Below are 23,367 nucleotides of genomic sequence, written 5' to 3'. Positions count from 1 at the left end.
TCAGCTGTGAACTACTGTCAGTAAAAGTCACCGCACGCCACTAAGTCCAGGTCTCTAGTCTGGGACTCACAGGACAGAGTCTGTCACACAGACTGGACTCTGTTTACACCTGGTCTCAAAATGAACTCTGCATCTGGATCATCTGGAGTACTCAGATCCTTTATTTAGGTCAAAGTACCACAACATCAATCCAGAAATACTGCAAATATTCAAAAAATACTATTACATTTATATGCAATTACATGCAAAATCATTCTGTAGTAGTACTGCACCGAAGTAAAAGTACAGTAAACATACTTCATGTAGTTACAGTGTCACAGTATCACTCATCCAGGTGATTGTGTAACTATGGAAACATTCAGAGCTCGGGCTGACCTAGCAACAGTGACTCATGATATCATCATCATCATCATCATCATCATCATCACTAAAACAGACATACATAACATGACTGTACACAAGCCACAGACCATCAGAGAGGGGGAGGAGGAAGTCAAAGTACTGACACTACACAGTACTAACAAGGTACTACACAGAAAAAGTATCTGAGTAGAATGGCTTTGAATAGAAATGTACTGAAAGTATTCAACATATTAAAATAAATGGGACTTCCATGGACAGTGAGGAAGAGTAACAAATGCTGGATGAGGCGTTTAAAGCCTGCTTGTTTTCCTCAGTCTCCTCTGGATGAACTGCAGTAACCTCTCAGTGATGAGCTGCATTCAGGCGTCAACAACACAGCAGCTTTTCTCTCCTGAGCCGGGCTCTCCCTCTGAACCTCACTCAGCTCTGCTGTCAGGCCCGAACAAAAACCTCTGTTCAACTGGTGTGTAGTAACGCAGCAGAATCACAGCCGGCACTCGCTGCTCAAAGAGCCTCATTCACTTCCCTCATGACAAACAGAAACAGTCAGTGCCTGGAGCTGCAGCAGAAAAAAACCTACCTCTGAATGTCACTGGATTGATTTACTGCTCATACTCTGATCCTTCTAAACTCAAACTAAAAGTCAGTCCAAACGTCCCCCTTCACCTGAATTTATGATTGAGGCACAGTGATAACTCATCATTAACTCTGTGTCCATATGTTATTAGTCCTTTTCTTTAGATATCAGCATCTACAGTGTGGTAAAATCTTTTTTTTTTTGGAAGAAAAAACAATGAATTAAGAACTGAATTAACATTTCTTTATTTTATCACATGTACTCAATGAGCATTCTTGAGCAGCATTGTTTTGAACAGATCACTTATCACTATAGACTGATATTGTAATGACACACACACAAACTACAGTTAATGACTTTACAAGAAGTCACACCATTTCCCTGAAACCTCACTCTACAAACCTGAAAGTGAAAGTAAAATTTCTACATTTGCCACACCCTTACTGATAACTGCTTCCCACCCCTTTGTGATGAATGCTAAAGTTTTTCTTACTTTGATTTTAAACTTCTCACGTTTTAATTTCATTGGCTGTTCAAATGATCCAACATTTCACTAAAAATCAAACATTACACTAAAGTTTAAAAACTGAATCCAAGCATCTAGCGACCCCTTAGATTCACCAGGTGACCCTTCGGAGTGGCCCGACCCCTAAGATAAGACAAGGCAAGATAAGACAAGATAAGATAAGATAAGATAAGATGTACAATTAGAAATTGTGACACACAGTTTGCTGCAGAACTGCAGCCAAGATCTGAGATATTTTAAGGTCAACAACCTCAAATATTGAACTCTTCTAAACTCTTCTGATTATTCATCTATTTAACATTTCATTTATTCACCTCCTCTGTTCACTGACATTTTATTCACCACTTCATTCAGATGCTGAATGTAGTCGCTCTATCTGTTGTTCATGAGTCGTGTGAAGGAATTTCAGCATTAAAATCTCCTGAAACTCAGTGAGCACATGAACACAGTGACGCTGTGCACAGCTGGATTCACAGCTGGATCCTGGTCTGGAGTAGGTTTGTTTGCTGAAACTTTAACAAAAGACTAATATAAAATACAACTTCAGATTAAAATACCTTTATACTTTATACTACTATAGTCTTTTCCTATACATCTCAGTATAAATCATGTGATCATACAATGGTAATATGTATGATTTTCTGTAGAGCACTGAACAATGAGAGATTTTTTCTTTTACATTTACAATAAACAACAATTTATTATTTGAAACCCACATCTAACAAGAGCCTACCTGGTATCAAAATCAGCAACTCATGGCTAAACAAAATAGTTGCAAGAAAACATTACACCTGGGAACAGGCCAGCACGTGTGAGGCTAAAGCTAACTAGCATTAGCTTAACACACAACTTTAAGCGCAACTTATGAATAAAATTACTATTCCTGTACATAAACATCTGTAACTTTCTTAGAACATGTTACTAGTACTTACAGTTAAAATGCTACTGACTGAATCAAAGATGAGTTTAAACTATTAAACACAGCAATATAATGATAATAATAATAATGATAGTTGCAGCTCAAAAGTATTTTTCTTTTCTGAGGCCAGTATGATGAGCGGAGAAAACCCTATCGCTGCAGTTGCACTATTAACCCACTAGATGGCTCCACATGCACATATATATATATATATATATAACATCAGTTTATGTCTTTTGTAGAGGTAATTTCTAACGGTTACACTAGTATATATTAAATCTTTATTGGCAAATGTATTGGAAACCCAATTACCGTTTTTTTTATGGTGTAAAATAATAATAATAATTGTAAAAATAATATTATTGTGAATTATATTTTTACAGTTACAACTCCACACACTGCAAACTCAATGAATCAGTTACACCTAATGACAACAGAAGTGTCTCAGAGGATCCAGAGGTGATGATCACTTCCAGACATTTTTTATTAATTTTTCATTTAGCATAAATCACATGATTGCCTTCAGTCCAGCAGTGCAAGTCACAACACACAGTGATAACTCATCATTAACTCTGTGTCCATATGTTATTAGTCCTTTTCTTTAGATATCTGCATCTACAGGTAAAATCCAACCAGAGTCCCACAAAGAGCTGATGGACATTAACACTCAGGTTCAACAGAAGCAGCTCGAGCATGATGTTCATTCACAAACGAGTTTTAAAACTTCATTGAAACTTACATGAACACACTTTCATTAAAAAAATCATTGTCTGAGTTATTGGTGGATTGGACGAAGAAAATTTATAGAAAAAAACTAACATTAAAATATGACAGTGATGTATGGCAGAATAATACATTTGGATAGAAATGATAAACTGATGACATGATTAACATCAACATAATTACAACCATATAATGATCCTATCCAAAAACAAATACATAATTATTTATTTAATTTCACTCTTATACTTTATGAGATAAAATGCATGAATTAATCTTCCAGTTAAAGAATGAGAAGGTGTGTTAACATCTAAAAATCTAATAATGAAACTGAAGAAGAAAATAACAAAGTAAATCATCAGGTAAGTTTCATTGCTGTGTTTTATATTTATCTTCCCATTAACATATAAATTCAAGAAAATAAAATGGTCATGTGATGAAACTCATAATGTTTAAAGACTTTGAGACTTATCTTATTAGCAAGCACAGCTAACAGGGCTTTACATAGAGGAGCTAAAATTACTGTTATCTACTACAGAGACACTGATGAACTCTGTCTACTGGTGATTGTTTCACATGATCTGGTTTCAGAAGGTATCAACTACTGAACCAACTGCTCACATTGTTGAATATCCCCTTGACATTGGACTTCATCTTCTCCAGTCGTGACTTTTCTTTTCCAGTGAGATCGATTCCCTCTACCACCTTCTTCAAAAGAACTGCTCCCTCTCTTACACTCTGTAACTCTTTAATACGCTGCTTAAATCCAGGTTTGGCCTCATGTTCCTCTGTCTGTATCAGGAGATCAATGTAATCTGGAGTAGACAAAGGATCTGAACGAAGTGCAATCTGTCTCAGACGTTTCAGGCATGTAGTTAACGTTCCCATGGTTTGTACAACTTTCCCCTGCACCTGCTCATATTCTACTTCCAGTTGTTTGATGATTTTCTCTGTAGTCATCTTCTTTCCCAGCGCTGCCTCATATTCGCTCTTCAGTTCCTGATACGTCCTCTTCTCTGTTACACGTTTTGTGTCCCATCGGTACGTCATGTTGAAATGGTCAGTCCATACACACTTTCCTGTGCACACTGTGCAGTTTCCATTTTCCATTGCAGCACACCCATCTTTATCCTCATCTCTTGGTATCTGACAAGGATAATGGCAGGTGTAGTTGCACCCATGGCAGTTGGTGACAAATTTTCCTGGTTCAATATCAATCTTCTCAGATTGGTCAATTTCTACTTCATATTCAAAGTCCTCATTCTCCTTCATGTGGGTCTCATGGTTTTGGAGTGCAGCTTTCGTGTTGTTTATTTCCTCCAATTTTGACAAACCTTTTCTTATCATTGGCTGCACCCCTTGAACAGTCGCCTCAAGCTGTTTACGCTCTTGGAGAACCTCCTTTGTCAGGGTCAGACTCTGGGGTTGCATGGTGGTTAGATGAGTGAAGAATGTCTTCATGCTGACTTTCCCCATTTTCCAGAACATTTGATCAAAGTTGTCCTCATCATTTTTGGCTCCTGTATTTTTTGCAAAGACCACAGAGTTGTTGAATTTGAAATGGAGAATAGACCCATCTGGGTTTCTAGCACATGGTATCTCTGCAGCTTTGATTGCGTCCAGGACTGGGGGCGATTTGCCATCAGCAAAGGTGACCAGAGCCATGATGTTGCTGGCAATGTCCTTCCCAAAAATGGAGAGGATGGCATCAAAGATGTATCTCTGTGTGGGTGTCAGACGGGCTAAAGCAGACTGTACCACAAAGCACACTGCGTCAATGCTGTCAATTCCACCCCTAACTGAGAAAAACTCTCTGATTTTCTCTGTGATTTCTTTGTCTTGTTTGATTCCTCTCGTGTCTCCAAACCCTGGAGTGTCGATGATTGTGAGGGAGTAAGGAACTTGGAAACCGTCTGTGTGGTAAATCTGATAGGCTGTCACCTCTGAGGTCTGACTGCATGCTTGTGTTTTGTTAATTTCTTCATTTATCAGTTTAAATCTCCAGTTGTCATCCCAGTCGACTCCTAGAATGTAGTTGATCATGCCGTTGATGAGGGTGGTCTTGCCAGATCCAGTGGCTCCAACAACCATGATGGTTTTGTTTGATGCATTTTTGGTTGGTGCCTTTCCAAAAACCTTTTTGTTGAACTGACGAACTCCTGCTGGTTTCAGATTAAGTAGGTAGACTGGTGGATCACCTGGGAGCACAGTGAACTCCTTTTTATCCAGTGCTTCTTTCTTAGTTTTAATCTTGAGTTCTTCACCAGGGAGACTGACTCCAACACCAACATCTGTGCACATCCTGATGGAGTAGATCGTATCCTGTTTCAGGTTGTTCAGAGTGAATGTGTACACCTCTGTCCCTGTCTTTTTGCTCTGCCATTCATTGCTCTTCTCTTCCTTGAACTCAATGATGTATCCTTTAACAGATTCACACTTTTGAACAGACGGGATGCTCCATGTCAGAGTGATAGAGTTTGCTTTCACTTCAGTGTCTTTTACCTGAGTTGGTGGACCAGCCGCTGTGAAGGTTACAGCACTGCAGACATCGCTGCTGACAGCGTAGCTGAGTTTGCCCACAGCTGTGGCTCTGATCTCATACTCAGTGTCTGGCTTGAGTCCTGACAGAGTTACTGCCTGGTCCTTCTTCAGTGGTTGGGATGCCCACTGAGGGTCCTGTTTCTGTTTGATTCTGTATTCTACTCTGTTCTCTACAGTGGCAGAGGCTGGTTCAGACACTCTCACTGTTATGCTGTCATGTGAAACAGCAGTAGCTGTTGGGCTGGAAGGTTTTGATGGAGGAACAAAGCAGACTGGTTCATCAGACCCTTCTTCATATATGAAAATACATGCCCCAGGATGACTTCCATCGTATTTTGATGCAGATATGAATTTGGTGTCATCACTGGAGCTCAACTTCTTCAGTTCCTCAAACAGTTGTAGTTGTGTCCTCATTGTCTGTCTGGTTTCAGTGGAGAGCCACTCTTTGTTTCTGGTCTGTAGATCAGAGGATTCTCCAGCAGTGTCCACCATTCCTGCTGGTTTCAGATGATTAGACAGTTTGACCAGGAAACTATCAGGCTGGTCTACTGAAGTAAATGCAAAGCACACCACATTTCTGACATCTAAATCAGACAAGAGGTCATCCAGCTTGTCGTCCATCTTCACACCTAGTTTCTCCAGTCGCTTCATAAAGGATTTCAGTGTATCTGATTCCCTCCCTTTGGTTTTTAGCCACTGATCCATGTCTTTGCTATTGAATGGTGACTTCTCATGTGCCTTAAGGATGTCCTCCAGGGTACTCTCCTCTTTCCCACCCCCTCGGATTGAAGGAAGGACTGACCCGAGCTTCTGCATGAAGTCAAGCTTGTACTGTTTGCACATCTGCATCAAATCCTGAACCTTCTTTTCCACGGCAGGAAATGTTGTTGCTGTGGTGTCTTTCAGTATGTCACTGCATCTCATCTCTGTCTGGTTTAGAATCTCGATTGTTTCTGATGAGTTTCTGATGAGAGCATTGCTGATGTCTCTTTGGAGTCTTGCTGCTCTTGAATCCAACCTCACCAGAGGGTAGAGCCACACCCTGAGTGGCACAGCATGTTCTCCATTCTCTCCCAGCATGTTGGGAAGGTTTCTGTAAACACTCACAGCGTCACTGAAGGACGTTGGGTTGGAAGGTAACTTGAAGTCTCCATGAAATGTGCAGCTAAATTTTTCAACTGCTGCTTTCTCTTCTTCGTTCATGTTGAGTGATGCCTCAGCATTTGCTGTGAGGAATTTCAGTTTATTGAATGTGAGGTTCGCCTCCCCCTCCACTTGTTTCTTATCCTCCTCTGAGGATGATTCTCTGTCAAACACAAAGTAAGCACCAGCTCCGTACAAGATGGCTGTGACAACATGAGTGGCTGTGTTGTCCTCAAACACATTGGGATGAGATACCTGTCCATGAGCCAGGTGAGACATCGTTAATGTTTCAAACTTTGTTGTCGTTTTGTACTGAAGAGTCATCCTGGCTTGTTTGTGAGATTTCTTTGTGTCTTGGAAATATTTTGCTGATCCTCCCACATTCACCAGTCCTCCCAAGAGACTCAACTTCAGAGAGCCAGAGATCTTTAATAAATTTGACTTCTCCTCAATCGAATCTGATGTGGTGACATTAAATTCAGTGTTATGTTGAGTTTGTACACTTGTATTATTTTGTAGCTGATCAAGATCCCACAGAGTTACGCCTGTTGACAAATCAATGATACAATGTTAATCAACAAAGACTTGAAATACTACAGTTTAAACTCACATGTCTAACATTAAGCATTATGTTTTCCAAATGATACGTATATTAGTTTCTGAAGTATGTGTCACCATACTTTTTAAACTGTGTATTAGTTTATCTATTTGTGTATTCATGTTAAGATTCACTGAGACACTCAACACATCCATCAGGTCCTACCTGGAATAAGAACATCCTTCCGAGAGTCATACAGCATGCCGAGCTGGAACGGTCTTCCCAGGGCTGCAGTCTCTATGGTATCATTATCAGATGAGGCCATGGTGTCGATAAATTTCAACTGGAAGACAAACATAAAATTTACTTTATTAGAACCTCTAACTAATTAAATAGTCCTACGATGATTTGGATAGAGTATGTTATTGATCTTCAAAGGGAAATTGCAGTGTTGCAGCTGCAATTCACATAAATCACAAAACGCAAAACTCACAGATGAGAATATGATGCAGCAGTCAGCCAAACATCCAGCTCAGTAATATTAGATGATACCATGGGTGTAATAGGTTGTAAATTGTGTGGCATCAAGCATCAGGCAAATGAACACAAGTCGTTTGTGTTTTGAATTTCATTTACTGACTTGAGTAGAGCAAATTAAGCCAAATTAGAAACATCCATTCAGAGGAAAAGCTGCAGCTCATCACATCGATGATGAAATCTCAAATACATGCAAGGACTATCAATTACCAATACTAATTCATTTGTGTTTCATGTGCCTCACATTAATGGGTTAATCACAGAGATAGGATGTACTGAAAAACCGAATGTCCCTGTATTTTAAAAAAACCTTCAAGGTGAAGAATTTTGCATTTCCTGGTTTATTTTTGTCAGTTTATTTCTGGTACCCCCATACATCCCTACATAAACAAGATTTTGGATCAAACATTTACAATACACAGTAAAAAATAAACAAGATTTAATAACTTATAACAAGCAATAACCTGTTTTAACCCAAACATCTGATCAGAGGAGTCAGTCTGTCCTTATCAGACACGAGTGAGTTTCAGTGTTGAGCAGTTATTCTTTTAGGTAGGGTATTGCAGATTTTCTCACACTTTCTAATTACTAAACCATCATTTTCTGTCCTGAGATATTAATGACAAACTAAGTTGCTATGATTTGCCGTCCATCTGAATAAATAAATATATCAATTCACTTACCTTTACTGTTGTTGAAGGAACCATGAAACTCTCAGGTCTGAGCACAAAGTTACTGCACATTCAGACTTTATAACCAACCCTTATCAGACATCAGGGGCGGAGTATGAATAACAATCGTGGCTGGACTTTAGACTCAGTCTGACCCACCAACACCCATCTGCAGAATTCATCACATATGGTCATGTCACACTTTACAAGAATCATGTAATGTTATAGTTAAATTATTGTTCACACAATTCAATTACAGAGTGAATGCTGATTATATTGTTGTAGTTTGTGAAGAAAACCTGTTCGATGAACACATTTTCATTACAGTCAACAACTACACAACACAGCAGCTACAGTCGAAATAACCTCGTAACTCTTTAACTACAGGTAAGAACAGAAATCAAAGTTCAGACTGAGCAGTGAGCATAATCACAAACGTTGAATACCTGATTGATTTCTGCTCTGTCATCATCAGAATAACAAAGTTATACAACATTATCAATAACCTCATAATAACCTCATATGTTTCCTGAAATATGAACTTTGTCTTCAGCATCATTTCTGTGTGTTCTGTTTGTCGGGGTTAATTTGACGTTGACTGGCTGTTTGACTGGTCAGCCTTTTATCTTTAATAGGATGACTGTATTAACATTGTATTTAGACTTAGTGGCTGGGTTGGTTGCATTATGCATTATAATGGTACTTTTACTGATTTATCGACCCACTACTTCAATGGTACATGTATCTTTTTTTTTTTGGAAGAAAAAACAATGAATTAAGAACTGAATTAACATTTCTTTATTTTATCACATGTACTCAATGAGCATTCTTGAGCAGCATTGTTTTGAACAGATCACTTATCACTATAGACTGATATTGTAATGACACACACACAAACTACAGTTAATGACTTTACAAGAAGTCACACCATTTCCCTGAAACCTCACTCTACAAACCTGAAAGTGAAAGTAAAATTTCTACATTTGCCACACCCTTACTGATAACTGCTTCCCACCCCTTTGTGATGAATGCTAAAGTTTTTCTTACTTTGATTTTAAACTTCTCACGTTTTAATTTCATTGGCTGTTCAAATGATCCAACATTTCACTAAAAATCAAACATTACACTAAAGTTTAAAAACTGAATCCAAGCATCTAGCGACCCCTTAGATTCACCAGGTGACCCTTCGGAGTGGCCCGACCCCTAAGATAAGACAAGGCAAGATAAGACAAGATAAGATAAGATAAGATAAGATGTACAATTAGAAATTGTGACACACAGTTTGCTGCAGAACTGCAGCCAAGATCTGAGATATTTTAAGGTCAACAACCTCAAATATTGAACTCTTCTAAACTCTTCTGATTATTCATCTATTTAACATTTCATTTATTCACCTCCTCTGTTCACTGACATTTTATTCACCACTTCATTCAGATGCTGAATGTAGTCGCTCTATCTGTTGTTCATGAGTCGTGTGAAGGAATTTCAGCATTAAAATCTCCTGAAACTCAGTGAGCACATGAACACAGTGACGCTGTGCACAGCTGGATTCACAGCTGGATCCTGGTCTGGAGTAGGTTTGTTTGCTGAAACTTTAACAAAAGACTAATATAAAATACAACTTCAGATTAAAATACCTTTATACTTTATACTACTATAGTCTTTTCCTATACATCTCAGTATAAATCATGTGATCATACAATGGTAATATGTATGATTTTCTGTAGAGCACTGAACAATGAGAGATTTTTTCTTTTACATTTACAATAAACAACAATTTATTATTTGAAACCCACATCTAACAAGAGCCTACCTGGTATCAAAATCAGCAACTCATGGCTAAACAAAATAGTTGCAAGAAAACATTACACCTGGGAACAGGCCAGCACGTGTGAGGCTAAAGCTAACTAGCATTAGCTTAACACACAACTTTAAGCGCAACTTATGAATAAAATTACTATTCCTGTACATAAACATCTGTAACTTTCTTAGAACATGTTACTAGTACTTACAGTTAAAATGCTACTGACTGAATCAAAGATGAGTTTAAACTATTAAACACAGCAATATAATGATAATAATAATAATGATAGTTGCAGCTCAAAAGTATTTTTCTTTTCTGAGGCCAGTATGATGAGCGGAGAAAACCCTATCGCTGCAGTTGCACTATTAACCCACTAGATGGCTCCACATGCACATATATATATATATATATATATAACATCAGTTTATGTCTTTTGTAGAGGTAATTTCTAACGGTTACACTAGTATATATTAAATCTTTATTGGCAAATGTATTGGAAACCCAATTACCGTTTTTTTTATGGTGTAAAATAATAATAATAATTGTAAAAATAATATTATTGTGAATTATATTTTTACAGTTACAACTCCACACACTGCAAACTCAATGAATCAGTTACACCTAATGACAACAGAAGTGTCTCAGAGGATCCTGAGGTGATGATCACTTCCAGACATTTTTTATTAATTTTTCATTTAGCATAAATCACATGATTGCCTTCAGTCCAACAGTGCAAGTCACAACACACAGTGATAACTCATCATTAACTCTGTGTCCATATGTTATTAGTCCTTTTCTTTAGATATCTGCATCTACAGGTAAAATCCAACCAGAGTCCCACAAAGAGCTGATGGACATTAACACTCAGGTTCAACAGAAGCAGCTCGAGCATGATGTTCATTCACAAACGAGTTTTAAAACTTCATTGAAACTTACATGAACACACTTTCATTAAAAAAATCATTGTCTGAGTTATTGGTGGATTGGACGAAGAAAATTTATAGAAAAAAACTAACATTAAAATATGACAGTGATGTATGGCAGAATAATACATTTGGATAGAAATGATAAACTGATGACATGATTAACATCAACATAATTACAACCATATAATGATCCTATCCAAAAACAAATACATAATTATTTATTTAATTTCACTCTTATACTTTATGAGATAAAATGCATGAATTAATCTTCCAGTTAAAGAATGAGAAGGTGTGTTAACATCTAAAAATCTAATAATGAAACTGAAGAAGAAAATAACAAAGTAAATCATCAGGTAAGTTTCATTGCTGTGTTTTATATTTATCTTCCCATTAACATATAAATTCAAGAAAATAAAATGGTCATGTGATGAAACTCATAATGTTTAAAGACTTTGAGACGTATCTTATTAGCAAGCACAGCTAACAGGGCTTTACATAGAGGAGCTAAAATTACTGTTATCTACTACAGAGACACTGATGAACTCTGTCTACTGGTGATTGTTTCACATGATCTGGTATCAGAAGGTATCAACTACTGAACCAACTGCTCACATTGTTGAATATCCCCTTGACATTGGACTTCATCTTCTCCAGTCGTGACTTTTCTTTTCCAGTGAGATCGATTCCCTCTACCACCTTCTTCAAAAGAACTGCTCCCTCTCTTACACTCTGTAACTCTTTAATACGCTGCTTAAATCCAGGTTTGGCCTCATGTTCCTCTGTCTGTATCAGGAGATCAATGTAATCTGGAGTAGACAAAGGATCTGGATGAAGTGCAATCTCCCTCAGACGTTTCAGGCATTTAATTAACGTTCCCATGATTTCTACAACTTTCCCCTGCACCTGCTCATATTCTAATTCCAGTTGTTTGATGATTTTCTCTGCAGTCATCTTCTTTCCCAGCGCTGCCTCATATTCGCTCTTCAGTTCCTGATACGTCCTCTTCTCTGTTACACGTTTTGTGTCCCATCGGTACGTCATGTTGAAATGGTCAGTCCATGGACACTTTCCTGTGCACACTGTGCAGTTTCCATTTTTCATTGCAGAACACCGTATTTTAGCCTCATCTCTTGGTATCTTACAAGGATAATGGCAGGTATAGTTGCACCCATGGCAGTTGGTGACAAATTTTCCTGGTTCAATATTAATCTTCTCAGATTTTTCAATTGGCACTTCATATTCAAAGTCCTCATTCTCCTTCATGTGGGTCTCGTGGTTTTTGAGTGCAGCTTTCGTGTTGTTTATTTCCTCCAATTTTGACAAACCTTTTCGAATCATTGGCTGCACCCCTTCAACCGTCACCCCAAGCTGTTGACGCTCTTGGAGAACCTCCTTTGTCAGGGTCAGACTCTGGGGTTGCATGGTGGTTAGATGAGTGAAGAATGTCTTCATGCTGACTTTCCCCATTTTCCAGAACATGTGATCAAAGTTGTCCTCATCATTTTTGGCTCCTGTATTTTTGGCAAAAACCACAGAGTTGTTGAATTTGAAATGGAGAATAGACCCATCTGGGTTTCTAGCACATGGTATCTCTGCAGCTTTGATTGCCTCCAGGACTGGGGGTGATTTGCCATCAGCAAAGGTGACCAGAGCCATGATGTTGCTGGCAATGTCCTTCCCAAAAATGGAGAGGATGGCATCAAAGATGTATCTCTGTGTGTGTGTCAGACGGGCTAAAGCAGACTGTACCACAAAGCACACTGCGTCAATGCTGTCAATTCCACCCCTAACTGAGAAAAACTCTCTGATTTTCTCTGTGATTTCTTTGTCTTGTTTGATTCCTCTCGTGTCTCCAAACCCTGGAGTGTCGATGATTGTGAGGGAGTAAGGAACTTGGAAACCGTCTGTGTGGTAAATCTGATAGGCTGTCACCTCTGAGGTCTGACTGCATGCTTGTGTTTTGTTAGTTTCTTCATTTATCAGTTTAAATCTCCAGTTGTCATCCCAGTCGACTCGTAGAATGTAGTTGATCATGCCGTTGATGAGGGTGGTCTTGCCAGATCCAGTGGCTCCAACAACCATGATGGTTTTGTTTGATGCATTTTTGGTTGGTGCCTTTCCAAAAACCTTTTTGTTGAACTGACGAACTCCTGCTGGTTTCAGATTAAGTAGGTAGACTGGTGGATCACCTGGGAGCACAGTGCACTTCTTTTTTTCCAGTGGTTCTTTCTTAGTTTTAATCTTGAGTTCTTCACCAGGGAGACTGACTCCAACACCAACATCTGTGCACATCCTGATGGAGTAGATCGTATCCTGTTTCAGGTTGTTCAGAGTGAATGTGTACACCTCTGTCCCTGTCTTTTTGCTCTGCCATTCATTGCTCTTCTCTTCCTTGAACTCAATGATGTATCCTTTAACAGATTCACACTTTTGAACAGACGGGACGCTCCATGTCAGAGTGATAGAGTTTTTTTTCACTTCAGTGTCTTTTACCTGAGTTGGTGGACCAGCCGCTGTGAAGGTTACAGCACTGCAGACATCGCTGCTGACAGCGTAGCTGAGTTTGCCCACAGCTGTGGCTCTGATCTCATACTCAGTGTCTGGCTTGAGTCCTGACAGAGTTACTGCCTTGTTCTTCTTCAGTGGTTGTGATGCCCACTGAGGGTCCTGTTTCTGTTTGATTCTGTATTCTACTCTGTTCTCTACAGTGGCAGAGGCTGGTTCAGACACTCTCACTGTTATGCTGTCATGTGAAACAGCAGTAGCTGTTGGGCTGGAAGGTTTTGATGGAGGAACAAAGCAGACTGGTTCATCAGACCCTTCTTCATATATGAAAATACATGCCCCAGGATGACTTCCATCGTATTTTGATGCAGATATGAATTTGGTGTCATCACTGGAGCTCAACTTCTTCAGTTCTTCAAACAGTTGTAGTTGTGTCCTCATTGTCTGTCTGGTTTCAGTGGAGAGCCACTCTGTGTTTCTGGTCTGTAGATCAGAGGATTCTCCAGCAGTGTCCACCATTCCTGCTGGTTTCAGATGATTGGACAGTTTGACCAGGAAACTATCAGGCTGGTCTACTGAGGTAAATGCAAAGCACACCACATTTCTGACATCTAAATCAGACAAGAGGTCATCCAGCTTGTCGTCCATCTTCACACCTAGTTTCTCCAGTCGCTTCATAAAGGATTTCAGTGTATCTGATTCCCTCCCTTTGGTTTTTAGCCACTGATCCATGTCTTTGCTATTGAATGGTGACTTCTCATGTGCCTTAAGGATGTCCTCCAGGGTACTCTCCTCTTTCCCACCCCCTCGGATTGAAGGAAGGACTGACCCGAGCTTCTGCATGAAGTCAAGCTTGTACTGTTTGCACATCTGCATCAAATCCTGAACCTTCTTTTCCACGGAAGGAAATGTTGTTGCTGTGGTGTCTTTCAGTATGTCACTGCATCTCATCTCTGTCTGGTTTAGAATCTCGATTGTTTCTGATGAGTTTCTGATGAGAGCATTGCTGATGTCTCTTTGGAGTCTTGCTGCTCTTGAATCCAACCTCACCAGAGGGTAGAGCCACACCCTGAGTGGCACAGCATGTTCTCCATTCTCTCCCAGCATGTTGGGAAGGTTTCTGTAAACACTCACAGCGTCACTGAAGGACGTTGGGTTGGAAGGTAACTTGAAGTCTCCATGAAATGTGCAGCTAAATTTTTCAACTGCTGCTTTCTCTTCTTCGTTCATGTTGAGTGATGCCTCAGCATTTGCTGTGAGGAATTTCAGCTTATTGAAGGTGAGGTTCGCCTCCCCCTCCACTTGTTTCTTATCCTCCTCTGAGGATGATTCTCTGTCAAACACAAAGTAAGCACCAGCTCCGTACAAGATGGCTGTGACAACATGCGTGGCTGTGTTGTCCTCAAACACATTGGGATGAGATACCTGTCCATGAGCCAGGTGAGACATCGTTAATGTTTCAAACTTTGTTGTTGTTTTGTACTGAAGAGTCATCCTGGCTTGTTTGTGAGATTTCTTTGTGTCTTGGAAATATTTTGCTGATCCTCCCACATTCACCAGTCCTCCCAAGAGACTCAACTTCAGAGAGCCAGAGATCTTTAATAAATTTGACTTCTCCTCAATCGAATCTGATGTGGTGACATTAAATTCAGTGTTATGTTGAGTTTGTACACTTGTATTATTTTGTAGCTGATCAAGATCCCACAGAGTTATGCCTGTTGACAAATCAATGATACAATGTTAATCAACAAAGACTTGAAATACTACAGTTTAAACTTATATGTCTAACATTAAGCATCGTTATCTGAAATGACATGTAAATCAGGTTCTGTTAGTATGTCACAATAGTTTTTAAAGGTTTTGTAAGTGATCATTACTGCCACTAGATATCACACTAGACCACCAGCATCTCAGACCAAAACAACTGCCTCAACAACACCCACCATCCCCCTTTCTATTTCCAGCAAGGTGTTATGAAGCCCAAGGAAAGTGTCCACTAATCACACAATGAGAATAACAACTGAATAAAGGTACTCTGTGTACATGAGAGCCAACAAAAGACATGTAACATCATACACCCATCATGTTACTTATGCATCGAGGAGAAAAAAAAAAAGTTTGAGTCAAGCTGGACCCTTAAGAAGTTCATAGGGTTCTCCTCTCAGTAACGCCAGACAAGTATTGGCTCCAGGGTCGGATTGGTGAAGAAATTCAGCCTTGGAGTGATCCACTGGGACCGGCTGCATGAATGGGAGTTGGCAAACTTGATGGACGTTATGATCATCCACCGGCTGACCAGGGTCAGTAGTAGTAGTAGCAGAAGTCAGTTCGACTGTGATCCGGTCTTATCTCTTTATTTGTCAGAGGCCTTTTTAGCTGAAATTTTAATTCTTCAGCAGAGGAAATTCTGGAGGGTCACTTTCAGCTGAACAGTATGTACTGCATTGTGTCAGCTCGTGTGATGTAGTCCCTGTGTCTTAATAAATGTAGGTAGGAATAATGGTTTAACAAGGAGACACTCACATACACTAACATGCCAGCTACCAAAACAAAGACCAGAGAAGCTTGGATCCTGACACACAGATGGGATGCAACTTCATTCTCTTCTCAGGATGCCATTACGCCACTATATTAATGTTTAGAATCTCGTTTAAAGAACCTTTAAACTGAGTATTGGTTTATTTATTCGTGTATTCATGTTAAGATTAACTGAGACACTCAACACATCCATCAGGGCCTACCTGGAATAAGAACATCCTTCCGGCAGTCATACAGCATGCCGAGCTGGAATGGTCTTCCCAGGGCTGCAGTCTCTATGGTATCATCACCATATGAGGCCATGGTGTCGATAAATTTCAACTGAAAAACAAAACACAAAATGTACTTAATTATTAGAAGCTGTAACTAAATAGTCTTATGATGCTTTAGATAAAGTATGTTATTGATCTTCAAAGGGAAATTGCAGTGTTGCAGCTGCAATTAAAGAAAACCCCAAAACACATATAATTACATTTAAAATAAACTGAATAAAAACAGAATTTAAGATGTAGCGCTGACTGTGCAAAATAAATGAATAATGTGCATTTTATTTTGCCACTTAGAGGGTAAATTTCCTTTAATGGCACAGAGGGGAGTCACTGGGGTGGGCAGGAATGACTTCCTGTACCGGCCCTTATTACATCAGAGCTGAAGGAGCCTGTTGTCTGACAAGTAGTTTGTGTAGGGGATATGAAGTCTTCCATATTGTTTAACAGTTAATGTATCAACCCTTTCTCAACAAGCAACTTCAGGGGTTCCAGAGCCGCAGCACAGTTCCTTACTGTCATTGGCTCTGATGCTGCTGCCCCAAGAGATGGTTGCAAAGAAAATTGTACTTGCAACAACAGACAAAAAGAAGACATGCAACATCTTGCTGTGCAAATTAATGGACCCAGGCTTCATTAAGAAGTATAGTTTGCTCTGTCTCTTCCTGCAGACAGTTTCTGTGTTACACTTCCAGTCCAATATGTTGTCAAGGTAAAAGGCCAGGTAGATGTAGACCTGCACCACCTCCACTTCTTCTTCCAGAAGGGAAAGAGTGCGCAACGTAGTTCTTGTCCTAGTCCACTGTCTCTTTTGTCTTGGCCACACCCCACATCTGCAGAGTCATCTGAAACTTCCTGCAAATAACAGGACCCTGACTTGTACAGGAAGTCTGATAATGACTTTGAAACGGATAATAAAAAAATAAAAATAAAAGGCTAAATTCTTTGGAGTTTGAACCAACAGAAGGCTACACAAGAAAAATACAGCTGCAACGCTGTAATCTGACAACTTCAGGCTACAATCATCATTGAGTTTGTTTTCTATGAACAGTACATTAATAACATGCTTCAACGTCACTTAAAGGCATGGTCATCCACCAAGGGAGGAAAAATGCCTGAATGAAAGAGTACAATGTCCCCGCATGGAACAGTACTTGTTAGGAAGTAGCTCAAGTCAGTTGGTTTAAATCCAGTGGTGGGCTGAGCACCACAGAATATCAGTACCCCTGCTATAGCTGAATGAGGAACTGGCACACAGAATAGTGGACATCATGAAGCTGCTGAACAGCAGGGACAAATCAAGCAGACTAGGAAGGAAACATGCAGTGGACAGAAAACAAAGGTTACATGGCCATGGGATTCTGAAGTCGAGGAATAGCGTTGCATCAATGAGGATATCAATTTTGGTAGGATTGAAGGGTACAGTGTCCACCCTGAATCTGGTTCTGTTGGAGGTTTTTTCCTGTTAACAGAGATTTCTCCCCACTGTCACCAGGTGCTGCTCATTGCGGGAACTGTTGAGTTTCTCTCTAAAATATTGTCAGGTCTTGACTTTACCCAGTAAAGGGCCTTGAGATAATGTCTGTTGGGATTTGGCACATATACAATACAATAACTGTTTCAAATCCCTGTTGGTTTGGCTAGTTAGAAACATGAAACTTGGCCAGATAACTGTAAATTTTGTGCATGTGCCCGACTTATAAGGGGCACCACAAATGTGTAACTGTGGATCCGGTCGGCAGAAATTCACCAAAATTGCTGTGAATGATTGTGGGGCAAGTATTGACAAAATCTGAAGTGCCAAATAAATTGAGGCAAGTGGGCGTGGTCTTTCACATAAATCAAGATGCCTTTGAGCAGTCTTGAATTAACTCACTGGAGACATCCAATGCCATCTCCTTAAAATACAAACCAAGCTTCATCTGATGAAAGGGGGACAAATGGTGGAACTTTGAGAGCATCATTTTCTGAAATGCTGCATACATTGAAATCATGAATAACAAGACTCACAACAAATCCTCTAAACCAGTGATTCTCAACTGGTGGGTCCTGACCCAAAAGTGGTTCAGGACAGCTGGTCAAAATAAATAAATAAATAATATTTGATGCGCATCTGATGTTGGAGCTGTCTTTTATTTGAAAAATATATAGTTTTACAGGCATACATCAGAGACGTGTGTAGCCTAGCGCCGTTGCCATAGTAACCATTATTTGATTGTGTCGATGTTTGGAGGCAAGATGGCAAAGCGTAAATATGACCTGGGATATTTAAAATGTGGATTTTCGTACATCGAGGATAAAAAGGGACAGAAACCCCAGTGTGTGATATGTAGTGAAGTGCTTTCAAATGAGAGCGTGAAACCATCCAAACTGAAGCGGCATTTAGAAACAAAACATCCCGCATCCAAAGACAAGCCAGGCAGCGATATGCATAGTGCAATATCAAATTTGGTTTCCTTATTTATTTTGTGCAGTTTTGAAATTTAATTTAATTTAATAAACTTTTGTACATGAAATTGTCATGTTCCTCCTCAGTTTCTTAATGATATGTTCTGAAATGCACTTTTAAATATGTGTATTTATGTTTTTAAAAAGTGACGTGTTTTTGAAGACTATTTTTGAAAAATAAATTTGCTTGGTTTGAATTCTTTAAAAGTGGGTCACGACTTAATGCCCAGTGGAAAATGTGGGACCCGGGGTGAGACCAGTTGAGACCCCTGCTCTAAACTACAGGCTGTGCTCTCCATACTAGAGAAATTCAGAAAATACATTTCCTGTTTATTATTGCAACATAAAAGTTCTCTCTCACGTTTTATCACCAGCTCTGTTTCTGATTAAGACATTGATGATGCATTTTCACTGTTACCTACACAGAGACTCTCTGACACTGACACACACACACACACACACACACACACACACACACACACACACACACACACACACACACACACACACACACACACACACTGTGCTCTTAGTGACAATGGGACAATGGAGAGAACTAAACGTTCAGGGTGTGGTCAAGTGTTTTTCATGAGAGCGGAAACACAAGCTGTTGTTCAGCGGGCCACATTTCCTGAGCTAGTGTCTTGATGCACGTACACTCACAATGCAAAAGTGGCCTGATCATTAACTAAGAAAGAAATCAAATAGAATCCCTTTCAGTAATAAAGCCAAGTGGTTCATTTGAGTTTCTGTGCAACACAAGCTGCGATATTAACAAACGTGAACAGTTTTCTACAAGACATCACGTCAGCTGTCTGGAGTATAATTGGGTTAATGACATCACTTTTTAACTCTTTTAACAACTTCCTGATCCACAGGCTGTTCATGAAAGGATTTTTTTAAATAGTCGCAATGTAAAATATAATTCACACCACAATTTGGCTGCACCAGTTCACCAGTCCTCAGAGGGGATCTTAAACAGTTTACATTGAAATCGATCACAGAACCCAAACAGGTTCCCATTTGTCCTCTAACACTGCCATGTAGTGGACTTTTAGACAAACACCACATTAAATGAATTGATGTTGAAGTTCTGTTTCCTTAATAAGTAGAAGTCTTTAAGAAATGCAGATTCTAATAATGTCGATATTATGTGTATGTCAATATGATTATTAATAATGTCAGTACTCCTAGACCTCATTTCATTGTTAAACATGTCAGACAAAGACACTAAGAACATGAATACTTGTAAGACTAAGGAAATCACACAGCTTTGTTAATGCCACTAAAATCACATCAAGACTGAAAACTGAATTAAACTAACAGCTCAGTGTGTTCAGGTACTTACCACTGATCAGGAGGGAGAGAGAGTTGTCTGCTTACTCTGTAGCTTCTTTATATCGTCTGCGCGCACACACACACGCACACACACGCACACACACACACACACGCACACACACACACAACAGTAATGACTTTACAATAAGTTTCCCCCCGAAACCTTAAAACCTGAAAGTGAAAGTAAATTTTCTACATTTTCCACACCCTAACTGATAACCGCTGTAAAACTCAAGGTTATTTTCCACAATGTTTCATCAGTCATTAGCATGTTGACTATCCACTGTCCATACTGTATCCACTCACATTTATTATTAACTGATTATAAAATTGAACGTGGTAATGAACGTGTTGCATGACGGACGGCAGGAAGTCGACCACTGAACAAACAACCAGGTTTTAAACAAACAACAAAGAAAGAGGAAACTTATTCAGCATGACTGATGTTCAAACATGTTTCTGTCTCCATTTTATTCATAATGTTGCTTTTTGTTCAAACAGTCGTATTATATTCAGGCCAGTACTGCATTTAGCATCATGCTAACATCTGACAACAGGCTACTCTGAATGTGATTGGACAGTGAGCGGTGTAGGCAGAGCTATGAGCACACCTGGCAGGTACATGAACACACAAACTCACAGAATGAGAGGAGGACAGTAAAAATCTGTACACGGTCATTAAAGGTCATTTCAGAAGAAAGTCTCAGTCTTAACTAAAATAAAATAAAAACTTTGGAGGGTTGATTTATTTTCTTTTGATTTTTCATGTGATTCTGTGAATTAAATCAAACATCAACCTCGACTTCTGTAGTTTAATCATGAATTAACACCAGGAGAGGTGAGTGAAGGGAAAGTCTACATTTTAATGAAACGTTGCCGTCTGTTGCTGCATTTAATACTGTGACGTTCAGGTTTGTTCAGAGAAGTGATGACTCAGCTCTTTAATCATCTTAGTGATCTTGTTGTTTTAGTTTCCCCCCAACAGCTGGGTCCTGTCTCACATGGTCCAGTGTTTAAAACACAGATTTCTACTCTATTTAAAAACATCACCCTCAGATTCAACTGTGCAAAATAGTCACAAAACTGATTCCCATCAACCCTCTGGCTGTTACAGGAGAAAATCAAGCTTAGGGAACATAGCTCCATGAAACACCACCGTGGTTGAATGTAGGGCAGAATTCAGCATCTGGTCCACAGGAAGTGTCAAAATAAAAGTTCAGTTTAAAGGCATTCACACGGGGGTGTTGGTGTAAACATGACGACGGGTCCAGAAACCTCACGAGCTCTGAACAATCAGAGGAGAAGAAGAAGAGTCAGAAAGAGAAAGTAAAGCACCGTCCTGCCACTGATCCGAGGAGGAGTCCATCCCTCTCCCACTCACAGGAAACAGGAATCAAACCTGTGGCCTCTCCGAGTCTCTGACCTCCCTGCAGTAACATCACAGGAAGGCTGCAACTAACCACCACTTTCATTTGTCTCTGAATTTGTCAAAAATGACGACAAATACCCATAAAAGCGACACGATTCGTCCCAAACACGAGGGACCAGCTGACACAGCAGGTCCTCCTCTCTGGATGTTTGTATCTGTACAGGTGTTTTTGTTCATCTGCGACGTCGGCTCAGGTAGATGTGTGCAGAGCACGAGGTCACCTGAGGCCGTGCACCTGACAGGAGAGTGAGGAAGACGTCTGTCAGTTGTGTCCTCTTCTTCTGTGGTGGTTTAATGGCAGCGACTGGAGACTCACCCACCTGCTGTTTATCTCCATCAGTCGCCTCACGTTGACAGCAGCAGAGGAGGGAACCAGACGCCGCTCAGGTTTGACCTCAAAGGTTCAGACTGGAGCGACGACACTCGACTGATCAAACTGCACTTTCCTGAGAAGAGCTCTACTCATCAGAAACAAGTGAAGCCACTTGTGTGGATCTGATCACAGCTGGACTCATGCACATGTGGTTGGTATGGAGACTGATGAGAACTAATCTGAGCCCGAGGAAACCGTCCACCAAATTCAGGACGTGGTTTCTGATCATTGGTGATTCTGGTCAACAGTTTACTGAGATGTTTTATTAAAGGATGAGGATTTTAAGTTTCAGATCATGAGGCTTGATTTTCTGCTGTGTAGACTCCTCGGAGGTTTTCGTGGGCATCTGTCATCATTTTTGACATTTCCAGGCCTGAAGTGATGAGAGCTGGAGACACTGAAGGCACAGCTGACTGAACTGTGACGCTGCTCGTCCTGTCACACGCCACCGCAGGAAGAGAAGTCACTCAGTCGTCTGGTCAAATAAATAATAAAAAGAAGGAGGAGGAGAGCGGCGTCCCGGTCAGGCCTCTGTACTCTAACTCGTTGGTGTCTGTTTGTGTCCCTGCAGGACACTTCCTGTCTGTTAAGACAATTTGGTTTGTAACATTTGGACCCGTTTACTGAGAGAGTGACGCCACAGACCTCCAACAGAAACTTTAAAACCACAATCCAGAGGTTTGTTTTCACGCCGACAGGTGGTGTCTGTGTTTAAACTCACTGTTGGAGGTTCTGTCTCAGGTTCGGTCTCTGGCTGACACTGGCAGCGCTGAGATTTGGCAGCTGGTAGGTGTTTGTTCTGAGAGTACGGGGGGGAGGGGTTTAACAGAGCGGGGAGGAGGGGGAGGCGGCTCCAGGGGGTCACCAGTAGAAAGAGCGGGAGAGGAAGTTGGAGGCGGCACCGAGCCAGCTGGTCCCGTCCTGGCCGGACCCCACCCGGCTCACCGCCTTGTCGGGCTCCTGAGACGGACTCTCGTCCTCCGGCAGGTAGTCCGGCAGGTCCACGTTCTGCTCCACCTCCACCGAACCGTCCTCCGTCAACGGGATCAAAACCTGGAGACAGTGACAGAGAAGAGACGCCACAGATACAGATGTGGAGGATGATGGGGTTCTGATGGAGTCAGGAGACCGGCTGCAGGTTGGCTTCAATCATAATACGAAGTCCCACAGATTCTTGTTTTGGCTCCTCCTTTTATTTTACATTC

The 23,367-nt window shown here is 40.3% G+C and overlaps 3 protein-coding genes across 4 annotated transcripts in view; all 3 read right to left on the bottom strand.

Annotated features, from left to right (window-relative positions):
- Positions 1–2,825: 2,825 nt before the first annotated feature.
- LOC130178867 (uncharacterized) lies at positions 2,826–9,034 on the bottom strand. The gene is made up of 3 exons (XM_056391432.1): positions 8,548–9,034; positions 7,553–7,670; positions 2,826–7,334 (listed from the first exon to the last, which is right to left on the bottom strand). The coding sequence occupies exons 1-3, from the start codon at positions 8,605–8,607 to the stop codon at positions 3,703–3,705; spliced, it is 3,810 nt and encodes a 1,269-aa protein (XP_056247407.1). The 5' UTR covers positions 8,608–9,034; the 3' UTR covers positions 2,826–3,702.
- Positions 9,035–10,964: 1,930 nt separating this feature from the next.
- LOC130178869 (uncharacterized) lies at positions 10,965–20,456 on the bottom strand. The gene is made up of 3 exons (XM_056391434.1): positions 20,371–20,456; positions 16,512–16,629; positions 10,965–15,485 (listed from the first exon to the last, which is right to left on the bottom strand). Exons 2-3 carry the CDS (start codon positions 16,609–16,611, stop codon positions 11,854–11,856), a joined length of 3,732 nt encoding a protein of 1,243 aa, XP_056247409.1. The 5' UTR covers positions 16,612–16,629; positions 20,371–20,456; the 3' UTR covers positions 10,965–11,853.
- Positions 20,457–20,801: 345 nt separating this feature from the next.
- LOC130178937 (armadillo repeat-containing protein 1-like) overlaps positions 20,802–23,367 on the bottom strand; it is an 8,585-nt gene continuing 6,019 nt past the window's right edge. For both annotated transcript variants that reach the window (XM_056391587.1, XM_056391588.1), the window contains exon 7: positions 20,802–23,215. In XM_056391587.1, the coding sequence (XP_056247562.1) occupies positions 23,024–23,215 (192 nt within the window). In that variant the 3' untranslated portion in view covers positions 20,802–23,023. The remainder of the gene's footprint in view (positions 23,216–23,367) is intronic.

This window comes from Seriola aureovittata, chromosome 12, assembly GCF_021018895.1.
Source record: "Seriola aureovittata isolate HTS-2021-v1 ecotype China chromosome 12, ASM2101889v1, whole genome shotgun sequence".
NCBI lineage: Eukaryota > Metazoa > Chordata > Actinopteri > Carangiformes > Carangidae > Seriola > Seriola aureovittata.
The sequence above is the reverse complement of the archived record's forward strand: the minus strand, read 5'-3'. Positions and strand labels throughout refer to the sequence as shown.

Coding starts and splice junctions, on each gene's coding strand:
- LOC130178867 (XM_056391432.1), bottom strand. CDS start 8,607: ATGTGCAGTAACTTTGTGCTCAGACCTGAGAGTTTCATGGTTCCTTCA. Junction 7,671..8,547: donor TTCCTTCAACAACAGTAAAG/GTAAGTGAATTG, acceptor TTTGTCTTCCAG/TTGAAATTTATCGACACCAT. Junction 7,335..7,552: donor GAAGGATGTTCTTATTCCAG/GTAGGACCTGAT, acceptor ATTTGTCAACAG/GCGTAACTCTGTGGGATCTT.
- LOC130178869 (XM_056391434.1), bottom strand. CDS start 16,611: ATGGCCTCATATGGTGATGATACCATAGAGACTGCAGCCCTGGGAAGA. Junction 15,486..16,511: donor GAAGGATGTTCTTATTCCAG/GTAGGCCCTGAT, acceptor ATTTGTCAACAG/GCATAACTCTGTGGGATCTT.